Source organism: Maniola hyperantus, chromosome 9 (assembly GCF_902806685.2).
Source record: "Maniola hyperantus chromosome 9, iAphHyp1.2, whole genome shotgun sequence".
Lineage (NCBI taxonomy): Eukaryota > Metazoa > Arthropoda > Insecta > Lepidoptera > Nymphalidae > Maniola > Maniola hyperantus.
In genome coordinates, this window is record NC_048544.1 from 12,334,654 (window position 1) to 12,358,056 (window position 23,403).

Here is a 23,403-nt window from a genome sequence, read left to right on the forward strand (position 1 = left end):
TACGCGCTACCGGGGCTCGATAGTGAAAATTAGCCGATTATAGTTTTTGTGACCCAAAAACAAAACAAAAGTTTGTTAGAATATGGTGTAACTTGTACACGTAGGTTAACTTAGCTGTAATTGTGTGTAGAGTGTAGTATCGTGGAAGAGATAATATAATACTTAGAGATATTACCAACAATTGAACGTTTTTGGAATCGAACCTGACATCAAGCAATGCAACGTGACAATGAACTATATTAATTACCTATACTGTATTATAAATATAAACTGAAATGGAACACACAATCGGCACTTGCAAAATGGCGGCAATTACGATTATTAGTATCGCTTAAACGCACGCGATGTCCGACGATTTGTTTTCTGACAACATTACAACAAAAACTTTATAAACTCAATAAATAATTTATTATTTTGATCGTAAAGTGCTGGCAGTAGCAGTACGTACTTTACTAAGATTACAATCTAGCCCATGAGTGAAGCTAATAAGTATATTACCCACAGCTATGATATCATCATCGGCAAAAGTTGCAATAGTAGAAACTATGATCGGGTTGTGCAAGATCACACGTGTACAGGTGATATAGGACAGGTCCTAGAACGCTTTCTTGAGGTAGGTACCTACTCCAGCTTTAATCTCCTTGAGTTTTATTATAACGCTAAATACCTATTATTACAATTATCATCGATGGATGCATGTGAATGGATTGCATGGATAGCGATGGGCGATTGTTGCAATAAAACATTCAAATGAATCGAACAATAATTGATCAATCGATATTCGATTATAATCGTCTTCACAAATAACATTCGAATAAAAGTTATTCGATTGTACAATATTTATCGATTGTTAGATTTAAACTCTATTCGTATGCAGTATTCAGTCCGGCCCACTTTTGAGCATGGGTCTCCTTTCAGAATGAGCACGGGTCTCCTTTCAGAAGGGGTTTGGACATAGTCCTCCACGCTGGCCGATTTTGTATTGGCAGGCTTAACATACCTTTGAGAGTATTATAGGGAACTCTCAGGCACGCGATGTTTTCTCACGTCTCCTCACGATGTTTCCCTTCGCCGTTATCTAAGCAAGTGATATTTACTCAATTTATCCGAAAAGAGAGAGGTAGGCTTTTCACACATGTCGTTATTATGCTAATAGTGAAATGGTCCATCTCTTAATTCAACAGTAAAAGTCAGTATCAACAGATACCTACCTAAATCCATGCGACATTATCCATAGTACGTGACAGGTCGAGACGGCAATCGGGGTGGGGCCGCCCCGCACAGCCCCTGCGTTAACCCAGTGCGGTGCGGTGCGGTCCTCCCCCCGCCTCATGCCCAGATTGCCATCTCGACCTGTCGCGTACTATACCTGCCAACAAGTAGGTAACAAAAAATATCAGGATCAAAGTCCTCTTGATGTTCCCAATTCATTCTTTTTAAAATCAATCTGTCTAGTGGTCTAGACTAAATACATTGTTGTCTCGATCACCTACTTACCCATTACGGTCGTCAGATTTACACCAATTTATGTTTTATAAAATTAAATATCAAACTGTCTCAAATTTTTGGAAACTACAGCCGTGTCGAATACATTGTGCGTATCTAATTACTACGCGTAAAGGAAGTCATTTCGCGGTGAAATGTTATTAAGTTTATGACGTAATTACCTACTTAATAACTAATGCAATTTGAATTTGAATTAAGTCTGCTGTGGGCGGCCCTTTGCACGAGTGTACCAGGCTGTCGGCCAGCAGGGAGAAATGGCGTATGCTCGTGAGGCGTATAACATCTGCCCTCAAAGACGTTGCTTCGTGATGACCACGACCGCTCTGCCAAGAGTGATACGACAAAGAAGAAGAAGAATTTGAATGCATCACATTCACAACTGATCAAACATCTGAAAGTGCCATATAAGAAGAAATAATAATTTTATGTTTTTACTAGATAATGCCCGCGACTTCGTCTGCGTAGATTTAGGTTTTTAAAATCCCGTGGGAACTCTTACATTTTCCGGGATAAAAAGAAGCATATGTCCTTCCCCGGGATATAAGATAACTCTGTACCAAATTTCATCAAAATCGGTTGAACGGTTGAGCCTTGAAAAGCTAGCAGACAGACAGACAGACAGACACACTTTCACATTTATAAAATTAGTATGGATTATATTTCGACGATAATAAATTTTATATTTCGACGACCTCCCTGGCGAAGCGCTGTGATCTTATTAGGTAGTAGGAGGTCTCGGATTTGATTTCCCGCACAGGTTTGGAATTTTATAATTTATAAATAATCAGCGAGGTAATAGCGCCAGTGTTTTGGGCACAATGCCCACAAATGACCATTTGGACGGAGTATATTTTTTGTAAATTTTTTTTTTTTTTTGTGATAAATTTTTCTGTATGTTTTATAGACTAGAGATAGACTTTATTTGTAAAATGAAATAGGTAATAAATACTATAGGTAGGTAAAAAAGGACTAGGAGGTTACTTGTAGTAATCAAAGGGGTATGTATGGGTTTAATAGAAACTGCCATGCATCTTCCAAGTTAGCCCGTTTCAGTCGCAATCAAGGGCTAAGTTGTAACTGAATAAACAAAAGTTATTACCTATCTGAAAGTAAGACAGTAAAATTTAAAAAGAGTAGACGTAGGGTGGAATAATTTTTTGAAATTGCATATTAGTATTTACCTAACAGAATTTTTATAACTAAGTAGAATAGATTTTAATTTTATTAGAAAATTTATATTTCATAATAATATCAGACGTACAGGTAATTAGTTATATTAGTTGCTAAAAAGATTCCGACGATTTGAGAACCTCCTCCTTTTTTTGAAGTCGGTTAAAAACTTACCGTTTCATCTACGTAGTGTACCTACCTACCTAAGTGTGATTTTATCGTAGCTCCTAGACGTTTAACAATGTTTATAAGTAAATGAAAAATAAAAACGCAATAAAAAGAAACGTGATCCAGGAAATACATACAAATGAAGACAACAACCAAAAAAACTAAGTTTAAAGTTAAAATGTAATAGGTACATCACAGTACGTACCCAGAATTTACATTAACCCATTAAACTGGCAAGGCTTACTGCTAATTTTACGGATTTAACGCTAGCTCATTATTCCCAGATTCTGAATTGTTATTCTCTAAGACGATTTCGTCGTTGAGTTCGTCGACGGACATTTTCGACGTATGCTATGCTCTTTTGAAGTTAGAAAACGATTCACATACCTCCCCGGAAGAAACGTGGTCAACTGCGTTGCTTCCGGGGATGATGCGTAAAAGCATGATCCCCGGAACAAAAAAAAAGGTGTTAAAGGGTTGTACTCAATATCATGATCAAAAGTACGTTCAAAATTCGTCCCATAAAATTCTCACAGACTAAACAATCTTCGTACTTAGCTTAGGAACAGTAAAGATGTTTAAATAACATTGATTAGAGTAGTAGATAGGTGATAGTAGGTACTATAAAGTTTTTTGCAGCAAAACACAGTACCTAACATAGGTATTATTATACACAGCTAAACAAGTGGAAAATAATTGTGTGGTGTGCAAATCCGATCTTATACATACCTACATAATATACATAATAGTTCAAAAAATACTTAATTTACTATGTTATTGTAGATTTCAACGTATTTCAACTCGAAATATCAAGTACCCGAATTAAAGTTTACCTAGTTTCTAATTTTTGTTACTCTTTCGTCGCTGTGTCAGCGTTGAAGCGGAGTTCTACCCAGTGTGCTAAAAGAATAACATGACAGCTGACTGTATGTCCGGGTCGGCGCGATTGTTGTCCGATTTATTCGGATCACGATCGCCGACGATCGTCAATCGACGCCTCGCTGTACGAGATTTCGGCCAACGAAACTGTATCGAACTCTGCGTACGCAACGAGAATTCACATTGCTTATTAGCATTGTTCATTCTGCTTCCTTTAAATTTGCAATTAATATGAGTTCTAGGAGTCAGTTCGTCTCGTCTGCTTTTCTATTTTGGGCAAGGACGCCAAAATCGCTATTAGTGCATCATACATTTTGAGATCTCACTCGCCATTTTATCTCTATACGTACGTGTCAAATGTGATGTCAAAAGTACGATTTTACGAACCATACACATGACATATGACAGTTGACACATACCTAGAGCTAAAATGGCGAATGAGATCTCAAAATGTATGCATTATACAGCTCTAATGGTTCTTTTTACCTCTATTTGGTACAGTCAGCTCCTGATAATAATTTTCTACTAGATGACGCCCGCGACTTCGACCGCGTGACGGCAAAGGTTTTTAAAAATCCCGTTGGGACTCTTTGATTTTGCGGAATAAAAGTAGCCTTTATTTTCGGGATTTAAGCTATTTGTGTACCAAATAGATCAGACTGACTGACTGACTGATCTATCAACGCACAGCTCAAAGTACAGGACGGACAGATAGCTATTATGACGGAGACATCCGCTAAGAAAGGATTTTTGAAAATTCAACCCCTAAGGGGGTATAACAGGGATTTGAAATTTGTGAGTCCATGCAGACGACATCGGGGAAATAAGCAAGTCTAAATAATAAAGGGAACGGCCTATGTGCAAAATTTCAGCTTTCTAGGTCCAAGACTTTGGACTGGGCGTTGATGAGTCAATCAGTAGGTAAGTCAGAAATTTTCTTTTTGTGTGACTCATTAAGATGATCAATAAGTACCATATTTACTCTTAAACACAGATAATGCATTGATGTTATCTAAAATATTAAATCATAAAATTTTACAGCCTTTTAAGTGGGCATTATCTAACTGATTAGGGACAAGGATTCAGTGTGGCGCTATAGCATGAAAGAGGACCCTTGTTTGTGACCCCGGGGTCCCAAAGATAGAAGCTTATAGAAAACTGATAATTTTCAACGTAAGTTATTACAAGTTATTATCCTGAGAGTCATTCAAATAAATTAATAATATAATCTTATGAAACGGTTTGCTTTGATGTTGAAATGACTTCATAATTTTGAGAGATTATGAAATGTAAGTTCTTAATTACCATTGGGACTAAAATAAGAGTTAAATTGTATCTGTCCACTAAGGTCATAAGATACAATATTATTAATTCGAATTTAGATTGTTACGGAACCTTACCGAGTCTGACTCGCCCTTGGCCGGGTTTTTTGTATGATTTTGTAGGTGGTTCAATAAAAAAAAATTACAGTACTCGGCAGGAAATATGGCACATCGAACTTTAGAAAGAGATAATGGTTTCGTAGAGCGTTGTCTCTGTCGAGTGTCGTTTAGACCGAAGACGCGACGCTCTACGAAGCCGAAATCTCTGTGCAATATCTCCTGCCGGGTACTGTACCTGACATCAGACGAGTAGCAGGGAGCCGCTGGATTCGTGGCGTGTGGAAGTCCCTACAAGAGACCTATGTCCAGCAGTGGACGTCTATCGGTTTATGATGATGATAATGATGATGACTGTACCTGCATTTATAATATTCAATGAATGCATACTTATTTAGACCCATCTCTTTTGGTACGGCGAATCCCACGTATTGACAATTAATTTAACCTTGAATCGTTCGATGACATCAGCGAGGCTGAGTCGGATTGCCAGATAACGCTGATACACCCCTGGCCCAAGCGGTGACGATTTTTGAGCACTTCGCCCTACATGTGAGAACCATTTGGATGTGGCAATTTACCACTTGTTAGGGTAGTTATCTCCAAAGAAAAAGGAAACCCTTATAGCGACACTTCGTTGTCTGACTGTCTGTCACGAACCTTAAAGGGAATTAAAACCTATAGCATACTTCCCGTTGACCTAGAGTCATGAAATATGGCAGGTGGCAATGTCTTATAGCACATGTACCTAAAGGACAAAATCTAAAACGGTGAGAATTCAGTGCAATCGTACAAGAAATAACACTTTTTTTGTGATGTAGGTACCTTACCACAAATTCACGGTTTATTTTACGTTTAGATCAGGTTTTATGCATGGCCCCTATTTTCGAATAAAACGGTAGATTACTAGGTAGGCCGAAATATTTAAAGCCAGTCATCTAGCCATGATTCTAGGTCAACGGGAAGAACCCTATAGGTTTTGATCTCCATGATGGGTCTTGATAGACTCAGAGAAAGACAGACAACGAAGTAATCCTATAAGGGTTCCCTTTTTCTCTGAAGATACAGAACACTAAAAATAATTTGAAGCCATAATCGGCCCTAAAACAAATGGCTCAATAAAAAATAATATGAAGCCATATCCGCAAGCACATTGAATTCATACCTCCCAGGTACAGTTGACGCCAATAACTCAGTGCTTACATTGATTGACGACGGACCCTCAGGTTTTATGAGGGCCTTAATTACCACGACACGGACGACTCGTCTCCTCACTGAGCCAGACCGAATCCGAGAGGCATTTGTTTTTTTTTTCAAAAATCGAACGCAATTTGCGCATTTTTATTCTGCCGATACCTGTCTGTGTCTAGGTAGGTATGTTGAATTTACTGATGTGAGGTTTAGTAATAGACTTACCCCCGTGTTCACTTTCATTACTATGAGGTCTCACAGTGCGCTTGAACGCAGTGTGTGTGGTTCCACCAATCTGATTATTTTGTCACGTCAATTTTCGATAATCTGATTGGTGGATTCCACACTATGCGTTCGAGCACACTGTGCGATTTCATAGTAATGATTGTGAAAACGGGTGTAAAAAATACTGCACAATTTTTAGGGTTCCGTACCTCAAAAGGAAAAACGGAACCTTTATAGAATCACTTTGTTGTCTGTCTGTCTGTCTGTCTGTCGGTCTGTCAAGAAACCTACAGGGTACTTCCCGTTGACCTAGAAACATGAAATTTGGCAGGTAGGTAGATCTTATAGGTGACATTTGGGGAAAAATCTGAAAACCATGAATTTGTGGTTACATCACACAAAAAAATTTACATTGTGGTCATGAACTAATCATATGAAAGGTCTTCACCTGTGCATTCTAAAACAGATTTTTAAATCGTGGTCATCATGAACTAATAATTAGGATTTTCAATTTTCGAAGTAATATAACTATATCAAGTGGGGTATCACATGAAAGGTCTTCACCTGTGTATTCTAAAACATATTTTTATTTATTTTTATGCATTATAGTTTTTGAATTATCGTGCAAAATGTCGATAAAATACGATTGTACTACGGAACCCTCAGTGCGCGAGTCTGATTCGCACTTGACCGGTTTTTATATTAGGTATAACTTACCTACTTTTACTCACCTCTAAAGCAAGTGTTTGCTGTTTAGCACGCCACTAGCTAGAAAAACATTTTTTCTAAGCGCCATTAATTTGCAATTTTGCATGCATTAATGTGTAACTTTCCTCACTTTTTCGTGTTTTTTAATTACCGCTATTCCAAGAATTGGGAATCAGAACTTGTACGCATACCTAGCCATTTCTATAGAGCTCGCGTGATGTGCATCTATGTGGGTATAACACATGAACTAGTCCAAGAGACGGTGGTAAGATTTTCTGTGACATTTCTCACTGGATTTAAATCATTGGACAAATCATTGGACTACCTATAAAATAACAATAATATAGATTGTTTGTTTATTTATTCGTGCGCTCATCGCGCTAGCCCCTGGACTGGGTTAAAAGCAAAATTTCGCATATATGCCCACACAAAATACTGCTCATAATTTGATCAAAATCTTTCCAATAAATAGGACCCGATATACCTATAATTTGGCCTAAATACTCGGTACAGGTTTTACCTTCAGAACGACTGTCTTAAGTAATTTTCTTGAACGTCTTTATAATTAGTAATTAATCAGGTAATTAATTATAATTACCTGTAATAATATAATTTGTAAGCACTAGGCACCTACCTAGTTTTCAGAAACCTAAGCATGAATACCTACATGTGTGGTATATAGGTTTAGTTACAATAAAAACATACAGATATATAAAGCGTAACATTCGATCATTTCTAAAAGTAACTTTATATATTTACTTATTTCCGTTTCAAATCTGGAAAGACTAAGATGCGTCAATGGACACTTTCTTAGTATATAAGATAATTTATAAGTTTAGGTTAAAATAACATTACTTATTAGTCATAAATTAGGCTAGATCGTAATACAACTGAGTAACATATTGGCACTCAACAATAATGAAAAAAAAATATTTCCCTGTAGAAATACAACAGGATTTGTGACCACCCACTCTCGATCTACATATACCTACACCTAATATTCTTCGAACACCACAAAAAACTGGCAAACGTTCACGGAATAACAGACATGCGAAGTAATTCTGTAACACGTCATAAACTATGTCTTATATAGTTAACGTTCACGCTCGCTTGCAAATAGGTTCTGTTTCAATTTTAATATGTTTTACTTATATGCGATAGTATAATATTATGAGGTCATGTAACTTAATGCTCATAGATTTTGAGTAATTTATATGTCTAGAGACTTTATTATGGACAACGCACTACACGGGTCATTCCGGAAAAAAAATTTTGACAGGCCGCAACTCTTTTTGCTTCATCATCATGATCAACCCATCGCCGGCTCACTACTGAGTACGGGTGTCATTTTATAATGAGAAGGATTTAGGCCATACTAGTTTTGATTTAGACAAAGAATTTTGTTCGAACTTTTTTTATAAAACTAGTGCGTAGTAGGAACATAGGGGTCATTGTACTTAGCTCATAGCTATAGCTTACAAAGTTAGCTCATAGCCTACGTCTACATGGGTTGGTTGGTCTAGATCAGGAGTCGGCAACCTTTTGAGATGAAAGAGTCATAAGTTATAATTTACAAAACGCAGTTTTTAAAGAGCCACTATAAAATTTCGTCGCCACTATAAATATTTGCAACGGCAATGATAAAAAATCATATAAACATGTTTAATATATTTGAAATAATAGGTACCTACTGTTATAACTTAAAACTTACCATCTTCTTTACGGTCACTTAAATTCACTAATTAAATGTATCTAATTTAGTCACAAAACCTAATCTAACACGTGAAAAAAATATCTCCCTGTTTCCAGCTCTGTTCCTTAACCGATTATGTTAGTTCATGAGTAATTTTAACTCACTTGAAATTATGTAGTAAATTCAATTTCGTAAGAAACTAGACTAGTTAAATAAATAATACGGGATGTATTAACAACATATTTTACTAAGTATCTTAATCTATTCCATTTTTTTCTTAACGTCGCTTCGCGTCGCGCAGTGCAGCGTAAGTAGGTACGTTTAGACCTTTAGTATTAAAGTTCAAGTATAATTTATTTATGAAAAAACTTTCAAGTAGGACAAGCTGGTTTGGTACACTGGTAAAACGTAAAAAACAATACAATTAAAAGACGTGTAACTTTATCAAACCTAACCTAACAATTGAATTAAGTAAATGGAGAAAAATGCCACGTTTCACACACAGACATTGGCTTACATTGAACAAAACGTTGTTGAGATACAATCTGGAATCGCAACATCAATTTGTAAGACGTAGCATGTTGGCGAGCAATTAATTAGGAGACTCTACGCGATGGTACACTCTCTCGGACATTTCACGCGCAGACGCGTTACGCATTCTTGATTTGCTCTTTGCATGCGCCGTCTCTTGTACTACGAAATAAAATATCATACATTTTGATATATCTCAGTCGCCATTTTAGCTCTATGTGTCAACTGTCACATCAAAAGTACGATTTTAGTCCTCAATTTAAAGGTGAAGTGGGTGAAGAACCAAACTTTTGATATGACAGCTGACACATGGAGCTAAAATGGCGAGTAAGATCTTAAAATGTATTGTATAAGTAGGTACTATAAGACATAGCCTTTTAAAATGCTTTTTTTTAATAAATATTACTTAATAAATAGATTTGTTAAACATTTAAGTAAAACTGTTTTATTAGACGTTTTAAGTGTTCCATATATTCAGAAAAAAAGGAACCAGGACAACTTCGTTGTCTGTCTGTCAAGATCCGTCAAGGGAATCAAACCCTATAGGATACTTCCCGTAGACTAGATCTAGAATGAAAATGAAATGATCATGAAATTTGGCAGATAGCAAATAGATACAATCCGGAATCGCAACATCAATTTGTAAGACACTGGCATGTTGGCGAGCAATTAATTAGGAGACTACGCGATGGTACACTCTCTCGGACATTTCAAGCGCAGACGCGTTACGCATTCTTGAGTTGCTCTTTGCATCCGCCGTCTCTTGTACTATGAAATAAAAATTTACAAGCTATAACCTTTTAAAATTCTTTTTTACACTACTGCGCAACGCGAAGGAGTGTTATGTGTTCTTATTAATATTAGGTACTTAGCTAGCTGACTGCCCCCGGCTTTTTGGGAATTTATGAAAATCGGTGAGGGGGTGAAATTTCTAAAAATTCTGAAACACATAGGTAGAGTAGGTACTGTTCCATTTTTGTCCGAAAGATCAAATACCAATTTTCATACCTAGATACCTATAACTTCATACAAACTTTCACCCCCTATTTAACCCAGTTAGGGGTGGAAATTCCAAAACTAATTTCATAGTGAGCGCCTGCGTCATTTGCAAAAGAACCTACTTATTAACTTTTTTAACTACCTACTTAACTAGGGTTCAATTAATAGTTGCCAATGATTGATGACATTATCTAGCTAAAGGACTCCCTTAACCACATCATGCAGCCTTCAGTTTGTTTACAGATCACGTTACAGGCCACGCCCACAAGATGGCCGACACCCGCCGGTCACTGAATTACTTCTGGCTGAATGGAAAACTAGGACCAGATATAGTGCTGACTTAGGACTCTAAATGTGACTTTTGAGAAACTAAAGTCCTAGCTCAGTGTAACAGTTTGAAGAGTTATATTTTCTACTAGCTGACCCTGCGAACTTCGTTCCGCCTAACAGTCGATTCAAATTTTTTAATATATTTTAAAATATCAATTCACTATCAGAAATTCTAAAATCCCCACGATTTAGGACTTCAGTACTTTGCAGCATCAGGATTGAGGAGTTGAATCCAGAATTGTTTATGTGACCACCACGAAAACTTTTTTTGTTGATTTAAAAAAATAATTTGCAAATCGGTCCAGAAACCTCGAAAAAATCGATGTAGAAAAAAGAACCACCTCATTTTTGACAGTCGGTTAAAAACCGATTACCTTGAAATATTTACGGAACAATTTTTAAAATATCCCCTTTCTAACAAAAAAAGAATGAATGAAATCGGACTACGCGTTAATGAATTACAACTCAGTATACATTTTAACTTTCATCCCCTCTCCTACGGGAAACATGCTGAATTTCGGGATAAAAAGTATCCTATATTCTTCCTCATAGTATGACCTCAAATCGTGCCAAGTTTCATTGGAATCCATTCAGTAGTTTCAGCGTGATGCGCGGCCGTGATACAGACAGACAGACAGACAGACAGACAGATAGACAGACAGACAGACAATAATGAAAAAATTACAGTTTTGTGTTCAGTATCGATTATAGAGTGCCCTCGAAAAAAAATTTTCAAAATATCTTCAATGTACAGAATTTGACCTGTTACAGTTTTATTATAAGTAATATATATATATAATATATTGATGATGATGGTTGTTGTACCTTATATCAAGTGAAACTGAAATAGCTTACATAAGTAGGTTCAGTATAGGTATGGCTGACACTTGCCGGTCACTGAATTACTCACTCGCATGGGTAAAACAAATTTTGTTTCTTCTCTAAGTAACTATTCAAGTACTAACTATTATTTAAAAAAAATACAGATTGATAAAGTTACCAGCAGTTCCTGAATCTAATAACAATCATATTAATTAAACATCCCTCTAGAAAATAACGAACACATAATTTCAAAAGAGTAAGTACCGCCGTAAGCTCAAGTGGCTCCCGATTCGTCTTCGCAGGAATACTCATATTCTTCATCTTCTTTACTGTATACTGTTCAATCCCTCCATTCCTCTTTATCTTAAAGAACGTTTTGAGTACCGATGTGATACACACTCTTTTTCTCTTCGTTCTCAAAATAATCTACGCCTGAAAGTTCCTACACACTTCTTTTCTGATTTACTGCTACCGCTATACTTGTATGGAACTCTCTCCCCTTGGATATCAAACAGTCTCAATCACTATCAATTTTTAAAACAAAATTGAAGCTATTTTATTTATCCTCCATTTGATGTGTTTATTTATTTTTACTTTTTATTCCACTTATCTGTCGTCTATTCCTCTCTTATTTACTGTTGTATTTTCATTTATATATATATATATACATACGTATATTATGTGTATTTACTTTATTTAATTAGTCTTCCGCTTTCTTTAATTTTTATAATATCCTCTACCCTAAGGTTGCCTGGAAGAAGAGATCGCTATTTTAGCGATAAGGCCGCCTATTGTACATGCTGTATTTGTTATATGTCTATTGTTTTTGTTTTGGTGTACAATAAAGCATATTTTACTTTACTTTACTTACTTTCAATTCCAAAATCGATTTAATATTCGATACGTACCTAGTCTACACTCTTTCTCGATAAACCTCAATAGCGATTATTTTAATGGTGTAAGTTTATTGGCCTATTGCATGAAATTCTGCTCTGTAATTTTCCTATAGGTATGAAATAGGTACCTACAGGCACCCGTAGCCTTTAATTTGCAGCACTAGATAAAATACTCGTTTACTTAACTAGTGTAATATTGTTATAATGTTAAGCGGAGTGTACACTTTATGAAGACTACACTGGCTACTAACTTTTCAATAAAAGTCTATTAGGATAAATAATTAATAATAGTTGTGCCTTTATTACAAGAGCTCAATTCTATTTTGTTGTTACGTTAATACATCCATTGGCATTTAAAAACTGTACAGCGCAGTTTACCACTAAAGACTAAATTGTTTTGTTCCTAACTTCAGAGCAGTGTAGTGTGTGTGTTAAACTGCTCTGAAGTTAGTAACAAAATCATTTAGTCGTCTAAATTTAGGAACTTAGTACTTAGGGCGTGTTGTGTGGCTCATTACTGCTAGATAAACTTAAAAAAACTCTAACCGATAAATTTAACATTTTGACAGATTTCCTATACAAAAAATGTCGTTATGTCAAATTTATTCCCTAGATAAAGCTTATATTGAGGTGTCAAAGATTAAAGATTTTGCCTTTGACTTATTTGTACCTAACACTAGACAATAAATGCTAGGTAGCAAGCAAACGAATTTTTTAATGTTAAGCGAGAGGTACACTGTACAGTGTACACTATAGGTAGGACGTACCTATTTGCTATCTACACTCAGGGCTATTTAACAAATTGTAAATAGCAGTGTATTCCAGAAATTAATATTTTAGGTTTGTACTTCATTTTCAGGACTAAGTAGATAAATTAATATTCATTTATTTAGAGAGTTCTACATTTTGTAAATGATAATAATTATGATGTATATAGATATACATGTACAAATTACCTACTTAATAAAGACAGGGCTACCTACTCACTAAGTAACTGAAATTATTTCAGAAAAAACCTACCTAACTTATTATATAAATACCATATTACATCTGCATTCGGAGATGTTAAAAAGCGCTATGTACTGAACAAGTCAAAAAGTAAAATAATAATTGCAATTTTAGTTGGATAGTAACTAACTTTTCGTATTAATGATTAAGTGATAGGCGCATTTCGACCTGTCGCTTACTATGCCCAGTTCATTGTTCTTTTTATATGAAACAAAGTATTTAAATACTTAATCTATATATATAAAAGGAAAAGGTGACTGACTGACGGACTGACTGATCTATCAACGCACAGCTCAAACTACTGGACGGATCACGCTGAAATTCGGCAGGCAGATAGCTATTATAACGTAGGCGTCCGCTAAGAAAGGATTCTTCAAAACGCAACCTCTAAAGGGGTAAAATAGGGGTTTGAAGTTTGTATGAAAGCCTGTCAGTTTTGAAGTGTCTATAAAGAAGTTTTGTAGTTAATATTTTTGCAATTGACATATTTTATTTAGCTCACATGTTAAAATCTCATAGTTAAAGATCAACCCTAAGGGTGTAAAATAGGGGTTTAAAATTTGTGTAGTCCACGCGGACGAGGTCGCGGGCATAAGCTAGTAAAGAATAATATTAAATTACTGCAGTGTGAACCTAGCTTAGTAACAAATTGATTGGTAATCGCACATCGCATCGTAAGTAAGTAGTTAATTTTATAAGAAAATTAGAAACACGTTTTTATTAATGTCAACGCAAATAAAGATTATGGTGACTTAAGACATTATGCATAAAATCTCTTATTTCTAAGGTACATAGCAACGATTTCCTTAAGTGAATTAAGTTATTAAATAATTAAATATGCAATGGTTAGGCTTGTAGCTAAAATTGTTTATGATTAGGCCAATTTGTCTCAACATTAAAAGGCTAACCAGTGGTTAAAATTGTTTTGATTTATTCTCGTTAGATACCTATTTCTACATGATTCAAAATTTATTAATGTCATGTACCTATAGGATAACTACTTAAGTGTCTTTTATGCTATGTCCTAATACCATGGTACTGTAAGATGGAATTTTCGATAATCTATATAGACGGCCTAACGTTCTCTGCCGTTTTCTGGGAGTAGGTATGGTTTGGTCGCTTGTAAAATATGTGAAAAGTTAATAAATATACGTAGGTATATTAATGCGGTAGAAGTGGTGATAGCCTAGTGGTAAAGACGTCGGCCTTGCATTTTCAGAGGTCGGGGGTTTGATCTCGGGCACGCACCTCTAACTTTATGGAGTAATGTGCGTTTTAATCGTCAGCAATTAAACATCGGTGATGGAAAACATTGTAAGGAAACTAGCATGCCTGAGAGTGTTCCATAATGTTCTCAAAGGTGTATATTGTCATGATCATGACCGACGCATCGCCGGCTCACTGCAGAGCACGGGTCTTCTCTCAGAGTGAGAAGGGTTTGGCCATAGTTTTGAGAACATTATAGAGAACTCTCAGGCACGCAGGTTTCCTCACGATGTTTTCCTTCACCGTTAAAGCAAATGATATTAATTAATTACTTAAAACGCACATAACTCCGAAAAGTTAGAGGTGCGTGCCGGGGATCGAACCCTCGACCTCCGATTAGAAGGCAGACGTCCTAACCACTATCACAGCTATAATGTATAGTCTGCCAATTCGCACTAGGCCAGCGTGGTGGTAACAGCTCTTCTCATTTTGAGAGGAGACCCGAGCTCAATAGTGAACTGGGCGATGGGTTGACACCAATTGCGATGAAGCTGTCATTCCCGCCTGCAGCAGGATAGACAAGTTTCTCTACTCTCTAGAATTTTAAACTACCATATTATATACCAAAGTTTTGTAGGAGAGACCTATCATTGAACCAATCTAAAAGTGCCAGCTCTTAGCCTATTGTATTGTCCTTTGTTCCATCGCCTCAATGTCATTGCGATCGCCATTTTGTCGTCACTGTCACCTATTAAATATTTGCTTTGTACAAGTGTTCATTATAAGATTGATCGCACACTACCTGCAGAGGCACAATAGCCGCAGGCAACGCAATTTTTAACCACCTGTACCGACATCGTATCGAAGATGTTGGTTATATTAACAGGATACTTAACATAAATTTTGTAGTTAGTACCTACCTTCTAAATACAGTAAGATACACAAATACGTTAAATAAATAGCGACTCTTGATACGACGCAATACAGTTCTATTCAGCTCGCAAAGCGCTGGGGCCTCTGTTTCTATTACGTAAATTCGTATCTTCATCTCTCTCTCTCTCTCTCTCTCTCTCTCTCTCTCTCTCTCTCATAAATAAACTACTCTACAATCAAGCGAGAGAGTCTTCGAAGGAACGCGCGTGTGCAGTTCTTGTGCCAGTGTGCGACCTAATTTAATAGGCATCTTATAGAATGGCAAACTGGCGATCGAGATGACATTGCAGTGTGTGACCAACCTAATATATTTGCTTTGTCTTGATCATTATAAAGCGTGACACGAGACTATAATAAATGCTTTACGAGTTTTACGACGTTTATCTGTAGTGTATGCTATTTATAAATACACCCTTTATACAGGGTGTACCTAACCAGAACGCTAGCAAAAAATAAACGTTGTTGTTATACTAGGTCTAAACACAATCCAATACCAATAACCATTTGCCTCATTTTGTAGTTTTAGTGATTTAGTATTTTTCAAACCTGCAATGTATAGCATGCAAAACTCGGGTCAATGCCCTATGCTTACAACGCAGCATTAACTCAGAGTGGCCTACTTACGCAACGTTCGTTGACCTCTAGCGTCAGTCTTATGTTTTATTTGCAATAGGCACCTACCTATATTAACTTTTACAAAATTATAGGATTTTATAATATTTTATTTCGCGTTTTTTAGGGTTCCGTACCTCAAAGGGAAAAACGGAACCCTTATAGGATCATTTTGTTGTCTGTCTGTCTGTCTGTCTGTCTGTCTGTCTGCCTGTCTGTCTGTCCGTCTGTCTGTCAAGAAACCTACAGGGTACTTCCCGTTGACCTAGAATCATGAAATTTGGCAGGTAGGTAGATCTTATAGCTGACATTTGGGGTAAAATCTGAAAACCGTGAATTTAGGGTTAGATCACACAAAAAAATTAAATTGTGGTCATGAACTAATAATTCGTATTTTCAACTTTCGAAGTGAGTGACTATATCATATCATATGAAAGGTCTTCACCTGTGCATTCTAAAACAGATTTTTATTTATTTTTAAGCATCATAGTTTTTGAATTATCGTGCTAAATGTCGAAAAATACGACTGTAGTACGGAACCTTCATTGCGCCAGCCTGACTCGCACTTGGCCGGTTTTTTTTTCGTCTGTGTAGGTACCTACAATAATAGGTTAGCAAGTTGATAGGTATCTAGTATCTACGCAAGTTACAAAGTAGGTAAATAAAAGGTCTTCTTATTTGAAACACATAGACCTAGTTCATATTTTGAACTTTTTGTTGCATCTTTGACTACAAACTAGAAGGTAGATGTTTATCTACCTAGGCGTCATACATCTTAACCTTTCATACACACATAAATCAATATAATGTATTTTATTACCTAGACTTCGAATGATTTATTGAAAACACTAAACACTTAACTGACAAATGATTTATCTAATTGATTTGAATACCTAGGTACCTACTCGATAGCCTATCACAGGGAACTCTCGGTTTGATCCTGAATCGACGATATGTCAAATATTAGGCAATGGCAAAGAAAGTAGTAAGAATTATACCTCGTCTTATTATTATATCGTATTAATTATATGTCGATGGGCTATGGTGACGTAAAATCAAAGAAAAATAGGGCTACTTTAGGGCTAACATTTGACGCCTGTCCGTGACGTCAAAGCCTCGAAGTTTTGTTAGAAGTGGTGCCGGTGCCAATTAGCTTCAGCTGCGCGAATCGTCTAGACTTCGAATTTTTATGAGACTCCACAATGGCACCTCATTGGCACCGACCCCAAAAAATATTATTATGGAACTATATCAACTCTTGTATACATAATAAGTATATTCGGTAATAAATTAAATAATTTTTCAATTTTTAGTGTTTGTGTATCGAAGTCGGTTTTTTTTTGTAAAAAAAAATTATTTCACAATTTTTAGTGGCCCCCTGGTATTAAAATATGCTATGCCTGGTTAAAAATCTACTGTTTACTAAGCTATTACACTGATGGCGAGCAATTTACTCTGATCCGTTGAGGAGTTCCATTATCTATCTTCGAAGATCTTCATCAGATCTTCACCAAATTTAAATGGGACCAACTTTGAAGTATACCCTTTCAAACAAAAAAAGAATTTTCAAAATCGGTCCAGGCGTCTTCGAGTAATCGGGGAACATACATAAAAAATAAAAAAAAATAAAAAATAAAAAAAGATTCCGACGAATTGAGAACCTCCTCCTTTTTTTGAAGTCGGTTAAAAATAGTGTACCTAGGTACCTATAGTTTTCATGGTTGGTTTAGATAAAAATTGTTAATAAAGTAATATTTTGTGCATAGCGAGTAAAATAAACATACGAAATGTGTAATTACGAGATTAAAAAGTAGCACTACTCACATATCATTTGAAAGACTTAAAGAATAATTAGTGCTTAAGTAGGTATAGCAAAAAATACAAAACACAATTCACCTAAGGAATTTTTCAATAGTAGGTAAGTATGTAAAACTATTATGTTCTTCTCTATTTCTCTAGACTTTATATATAAAAATGAATCGCTGAATATGTTGCTGATCGCAAGTCTCGAAAACAGCTGAACCGATTTCGCTAATTCTTTTTTATTATTGAAAGTTTCGCGGAACACTATATTGCTTTTATATTGCTATACTGTTATTAAATACACAATTGAGATGGTTCTATTCGTTTTATTTCATTTATTAACAAGGTTCACAAAGTTCCTTGACCCACACATGACATTTGACATAAGCAAAAAACTTTTACATTAGAATAACATTTTTCACTCGCCTTACGGCTCTGGGTTCTAGCTATGAGTTTATTAACATAGTCCGACAATTATATTCCTTGAAGTACGAGGATGGTTTTTAGGTGAGAAAAATTTAAAAAATTGCCTGAAAAAGAATCGACTGTTAGGCGGTACGAAGTTCGCCGAGTCAGCTAGTAATATTATAAATTGAGAATCAGCCCATAGGTTAGTATCTACTATTATAGGTATATTCTGTGCCCATAGGTAGGATACTTATTTGATTTAAATTATTTCTGTTTACTTCATTCATCAGTAGGTACCCAGGTACCTACCCTTATAATAAATGCGAAAGTGTGTTTGTTTGTTGGTTTAAAAAAAAATATTTATTCTTATTAATTGTACAGGTTTCTTACATTTCTATCTCGCCAAACTGGTTGGTTTGTCCTTCAATCTAAAGCAATCTGAAGCGACGTATCGACGTGATTTTTTGCGTGGATATAGGTAGGTACCTATGTAGTTAGGTAATGACCTGGAGAGTGACATAGGCTACTTTTTATCCCGGGAAACCAAAGAGTTCCCACGGGATTTTTAAAACCTACATCCACGCGTATTTTTATTTTAATTTTATTTTTCTGTACAATTTGGCATGATAAAAAAACGTTCAAGTCCGAGTTGACTCACACACGAAGGGTTCTGACTTCGCACCATCGTACAAGAAATTAATCTATTTAATTTTTTTTTGTGACCTAAATGGTTTTCCCCTTTACTTGTGCTATATAAGGCATTGCTAGTTGCTACCTGCCTTTCATCATTCTATAGTTCTAGGTCAACGGGAAGTACCTAATCTATAGGTTTTGATTCCCTTGACGGACAGACAGACAACGAAGTGACCCTATAGGTAAGGATTCCTTTTTCTCTGGAGGTACGGAACCCTAAAAAGGCGTAAAAGTCAAGAAAGGCTGAAGTGCATTTAAAACAAAGTTTTCCAAAAGGTTCAAAACGGTTGGGCGGGACAACCGGCGGCGCGGCGCCTTGAAAGCTTCCGATTTGAACAGTTTTCTTTTTTGAATTTCTTTGATGTTGTCACCCTCGAATTTTGGGCACCCCTCGCTTCTACTCAAAATATTGTTTAAATGTGTTACTTAAGGTGTCTCTTCCCTTCACCTACTCTATACAATTTTAATGAAAATTAATTTTTAAGTAGGTAGGTAGGATAGGTAAATTCAGGTTTAACAATACCTAAGGCTAAACCTAAATTTTTCCTGCTAGGCATCAGAGGTTACCACAGATCAGAGGATTTACTTCTCTAATCTGTGGATGATACCGTTACTTTACCCTACATAATATTATTGTGTTTTTTTTTTAAATTGTCACTTAGGTAGATACCTATGGGATGTAAGTTACCATATTAGGTACTTGTTTACATACCTACTTACCCATCAATTTTTTTTGAGCTGCATAAAAAATGTACCTTTAAAAAAACAGATAGGTACAAGTTAGCCCTTGACTGCAATCTCACCTGGTGGTAAGTGATGATGCAATCTAAGATGGATGCGGGCGAACCTGGAAGGGGCATGGCAGTTTTTATTAAACCGTACGTATATATCGTACCGGAACGCTAAATCGCTGGGCGGCATGGCTTTGTTGGCAGGGTTGTAACTAGCCACGGCCGAAGCTTCCCACCAAACCAGAACAGAAATTTAGAAATTATAAAATTACAATCCACTGCCGGGAATCAAACCCAGGACCTCCCACTAACAAGACCACAGCGCTTACCACGGCGCCAGGGAGGTCGCCTCCTACTAGGAACCTACCTACCCACCTATACATAAGTAGATAATATTGTGCCTACAGTTGTAGACGCATCTACCTACTTTGTGAAATGTACCTACCTAGAGACTAGACTCAGTCATAGAAAATGTGATAAGCTAGGTAGGAATTAAGTAAGCGACAGATTGAAATGGCAATCGGGGAGGGAACGCCCCGCACACCCGCACAGACCCCGCGCTAACCCATAAGCTAGTATTACATACTTACCTACCTATAACCGTAACTAGGGTTGTCAGGTCACCAAACCTAATAGCCGGACACCTGCCAGTTTGGCCGGACATTTGAGTAGAAAGGCCGGACACCCTACATTATTGAGGATTCTGTGTCTTAGTATTAATAGGTACGACAAAAAATTGTACCTATGTAAAATCGAGCTTTTTTATTATTGTCATAAATCTTGTTGTCAGGCGGCACTGCCGCCTGCGGGAGCGACCGACAGTCGACTCGACTCGAAATGTAAAAAGCCTAACAAAAGCCGGACAAGCCGGACACCGTTTATTTTGGCCAGACACGCAATCAAAAAGTCTACCTATGTCCGACTTTATTCAGACGCCTGGCAACCCTAACCGTAACCCAAACAAAACCCATGCATTTATTTATAATGTGTAGAAACATCTTTAGTACCTACCTACCTATATAATGTTTATGTAATAGGTAACTAGGTGACTTGGATCACCTTACCTACTTTTAATAGATACCTATAAGAATTAAGAATCATCTTTTAGGACGTTTATATTGTTAAGGAAAAAATACTTAAATTTTGTACAAAAATTTTCCTTTTAGACGAGAACCAGTTTTGCCCCTTATTTTGGATTGTTTTTAATTCATAAGCTTTAGTGCTTAGTGTATATATTTTTTGTTTTTGGTATAGAGTTTTTATAGTAAGTAAATGGAGCAAAACAAGGACTGATTCTAATGGCGACTAAATTTTAGAGTGGGTGTAGGAAGTAGGAATATCTATTCATATCTTTCTCTTACCACTGTCACAGTTTACGAAGTAAGGAAACTTGTAACAAAACTTCGAGACTTTCACGTCACTGACAGGCGTCAAATGTTAGTCCTAGAGTAGCCCTATTTTTCTTTGATTTTACGTCACCGTAGCCTAATATTTGACATATCGTCGATTCAGGATCAAACCGAGAGTTCCCTCACTCTAGTTCAGTCTACCAACGTGATAAGAAAAGGTCAGTCAAACTTACTTTATTTACTTATTATTTAAAACTATCAAACTTCGTGACTTTAGGTGCCAGTCTTGAGCATAGTGTTTAAATTTGTAGGGCAGCACTAAAATTTTAAGTTTTTAATTTAGAACTCATTTTCTGTCCTTTTTTAGCAATATTTAAAAGAAAAAGATACAGATATAGAGATAAATTTAGTTTAGAGAAAGACATTAGAATCGACATCGTTGTTTTGCTATAATATTATGCGTGTTTTAATATGAAGCCACGTCGTCACATCCCGTCGGATGTTCTGTTCGGCGCAAAAATGCGCCTATAACGAACACGCTACCCTACATGGCAGAGACCAATTCATTAAGGGTTTTTTATTTATTTTTTAATTTATTTCAAAGAATTGCGGCTATGAACTTGGCATTTGTATTCCGACAACTGGTTTCGCGTTTTTATTGAGCCTTCAATGTAAAAGTGAGTACAAAAGATACACTTTCCTTACAGAACGATTAATTTAAAAATATAAATGTAGAGTTCTATTGAAATAGTTAATTATTAATTTATTCTTTTCATATAGGTAAGTTTGAATAATTGATGAGTTCATTGTTAATTAATTAAAATACAGAAAATAGGAAAAACTTTATTATGATAACTTACATAAGTTATAGTAAAATTTTAATGAATTCATAACATGAACGGATGTAAACAATATAACAAAATGTATGGCTAAACATTCATAGATGAGTCCAACAGGTTTTTGAATGTGTAAACTGGATTTGAATGAGATACCCACTTAGTTATTTAGATGTTGAAAGATTCTACTTGTCATTAAACTATGGAAATTATACGGAACTGACGCGCGACTTTCGGAAATGTTTTTTTCAACAAACTTACCTACTCTAATAGGTATACAGTACATTATGATGCTAATTGAGGGTAGATTTATAATATGACTACCTACATAATTACACGCACGTATGCTGTTTTGTTGTGTAACTTAAATTAACGGCGTTATAGAGCTGTTGCGCTAGACTTACTTACCGAGAGATAACATGGATCGTATGAAGTATGAACTAAGACACACACAACACTGAGGGCACTAGTCGGCGCCGACGGCAACGGCACGGCGGCGTACTGACCTGCCACTCTTGGTGATCACCATCTCGGTGCCCAGCTTGTGGAACTTCTCCCACAGGTCCTTGCCTTCGAGCGTGACCTTGGGGTCGTCGGTGACGCCGTCGTCGTCGGGCGGCAGCGGCGCGTAGGGCGGCGGCGGCGGCTTGAGCAGCGGGCACGGCGCGGACAGCGCGGCAGCGGCCGCCAATGCGGCCGGCAGGTACGGCGGCGGCGGCAGCGCGCCCGCCGTCAGCAGCGCCGACACCGAGAAGTCGCTCGGCCGCGGCGCCAGCAGCGGGTGGAAGGCGACGGCGTCGCGCCGCTCCGCGCCCTCGAAGCGCATGCCCGCGCCGCCCGGGGCCCACGGCGCGCGCTCCACCGTCGGCTCCAGCAGTCGCAGCGCGCGCTCATGCAACGGCCATGGCGCGCTCGCGGAACACTCGCGCTCGGCTCGCTCGGTCGCGCTGCGTGCGGCACCCGCTCGCGCGGCAGGCGTCAAACGACTGGCCGGCGGCGGCGCCGGCTGCGACACCCCTCCGCCGCGGCCAATGGCGCGGCGCGGCCCGCCCCTGCGCGGGGCGCGGCGCCGCGAGCCTTGTTTTTTCGCCGCGCGAGGTGTCCGCCGCCGCCACACCTCGCCTCTCGCGCGGCTCGCGGCCGCTAATCTGGTTAATGCGGCGCGGCCGCGCGGGGGCGACGCAGCGCCCGCCGCCTCCTTCTAATTGGACATGTTTCCGTTCGTTCATCAATTGAGCTCGTTACGACGATATCTTTTGTACGCCGCTCTCCGCGACGACGCGACACCGGCGACGGCGACGACTCTCCACTGTGCTCCAGCGCCACA

At 37.5% G+C, this 23,403-nt stretch overlaps 1 protein-coding gene across 7 annotated transcripts in view; it reads right to left on the minus strand.

Annotated features, from left to right (window-relative positions):
* Positions 1-23,071, minus strand: part of LOC117985036 (optomotor-blind protein-like) — a 189,749-nt gene extending 166,678 nt beyond the window's left edge. For 6 of the 7 annotated variants that reach the window (XM_069500907.1, XM_034971723.2, XM_034971724.2 and 3 more), the window contains exon 1: positions 22,583-23,048. In XM_069500907.1, the coding sequence (XP_069357008.1) occupies positions 22,583-22,902 (320 nt within the window). In that variant the 5' untranslated portion in view covers positions 22,903-23,048. Of the gene's footprint in view, positions 1-22,582 lie in introns of all 7 variants that reach the window. The other variant, XM_069500908.1, reaches the window with a different exon arrangement.
* Positions 23,072-23,403: the final 332 nt, after the last annotated feature.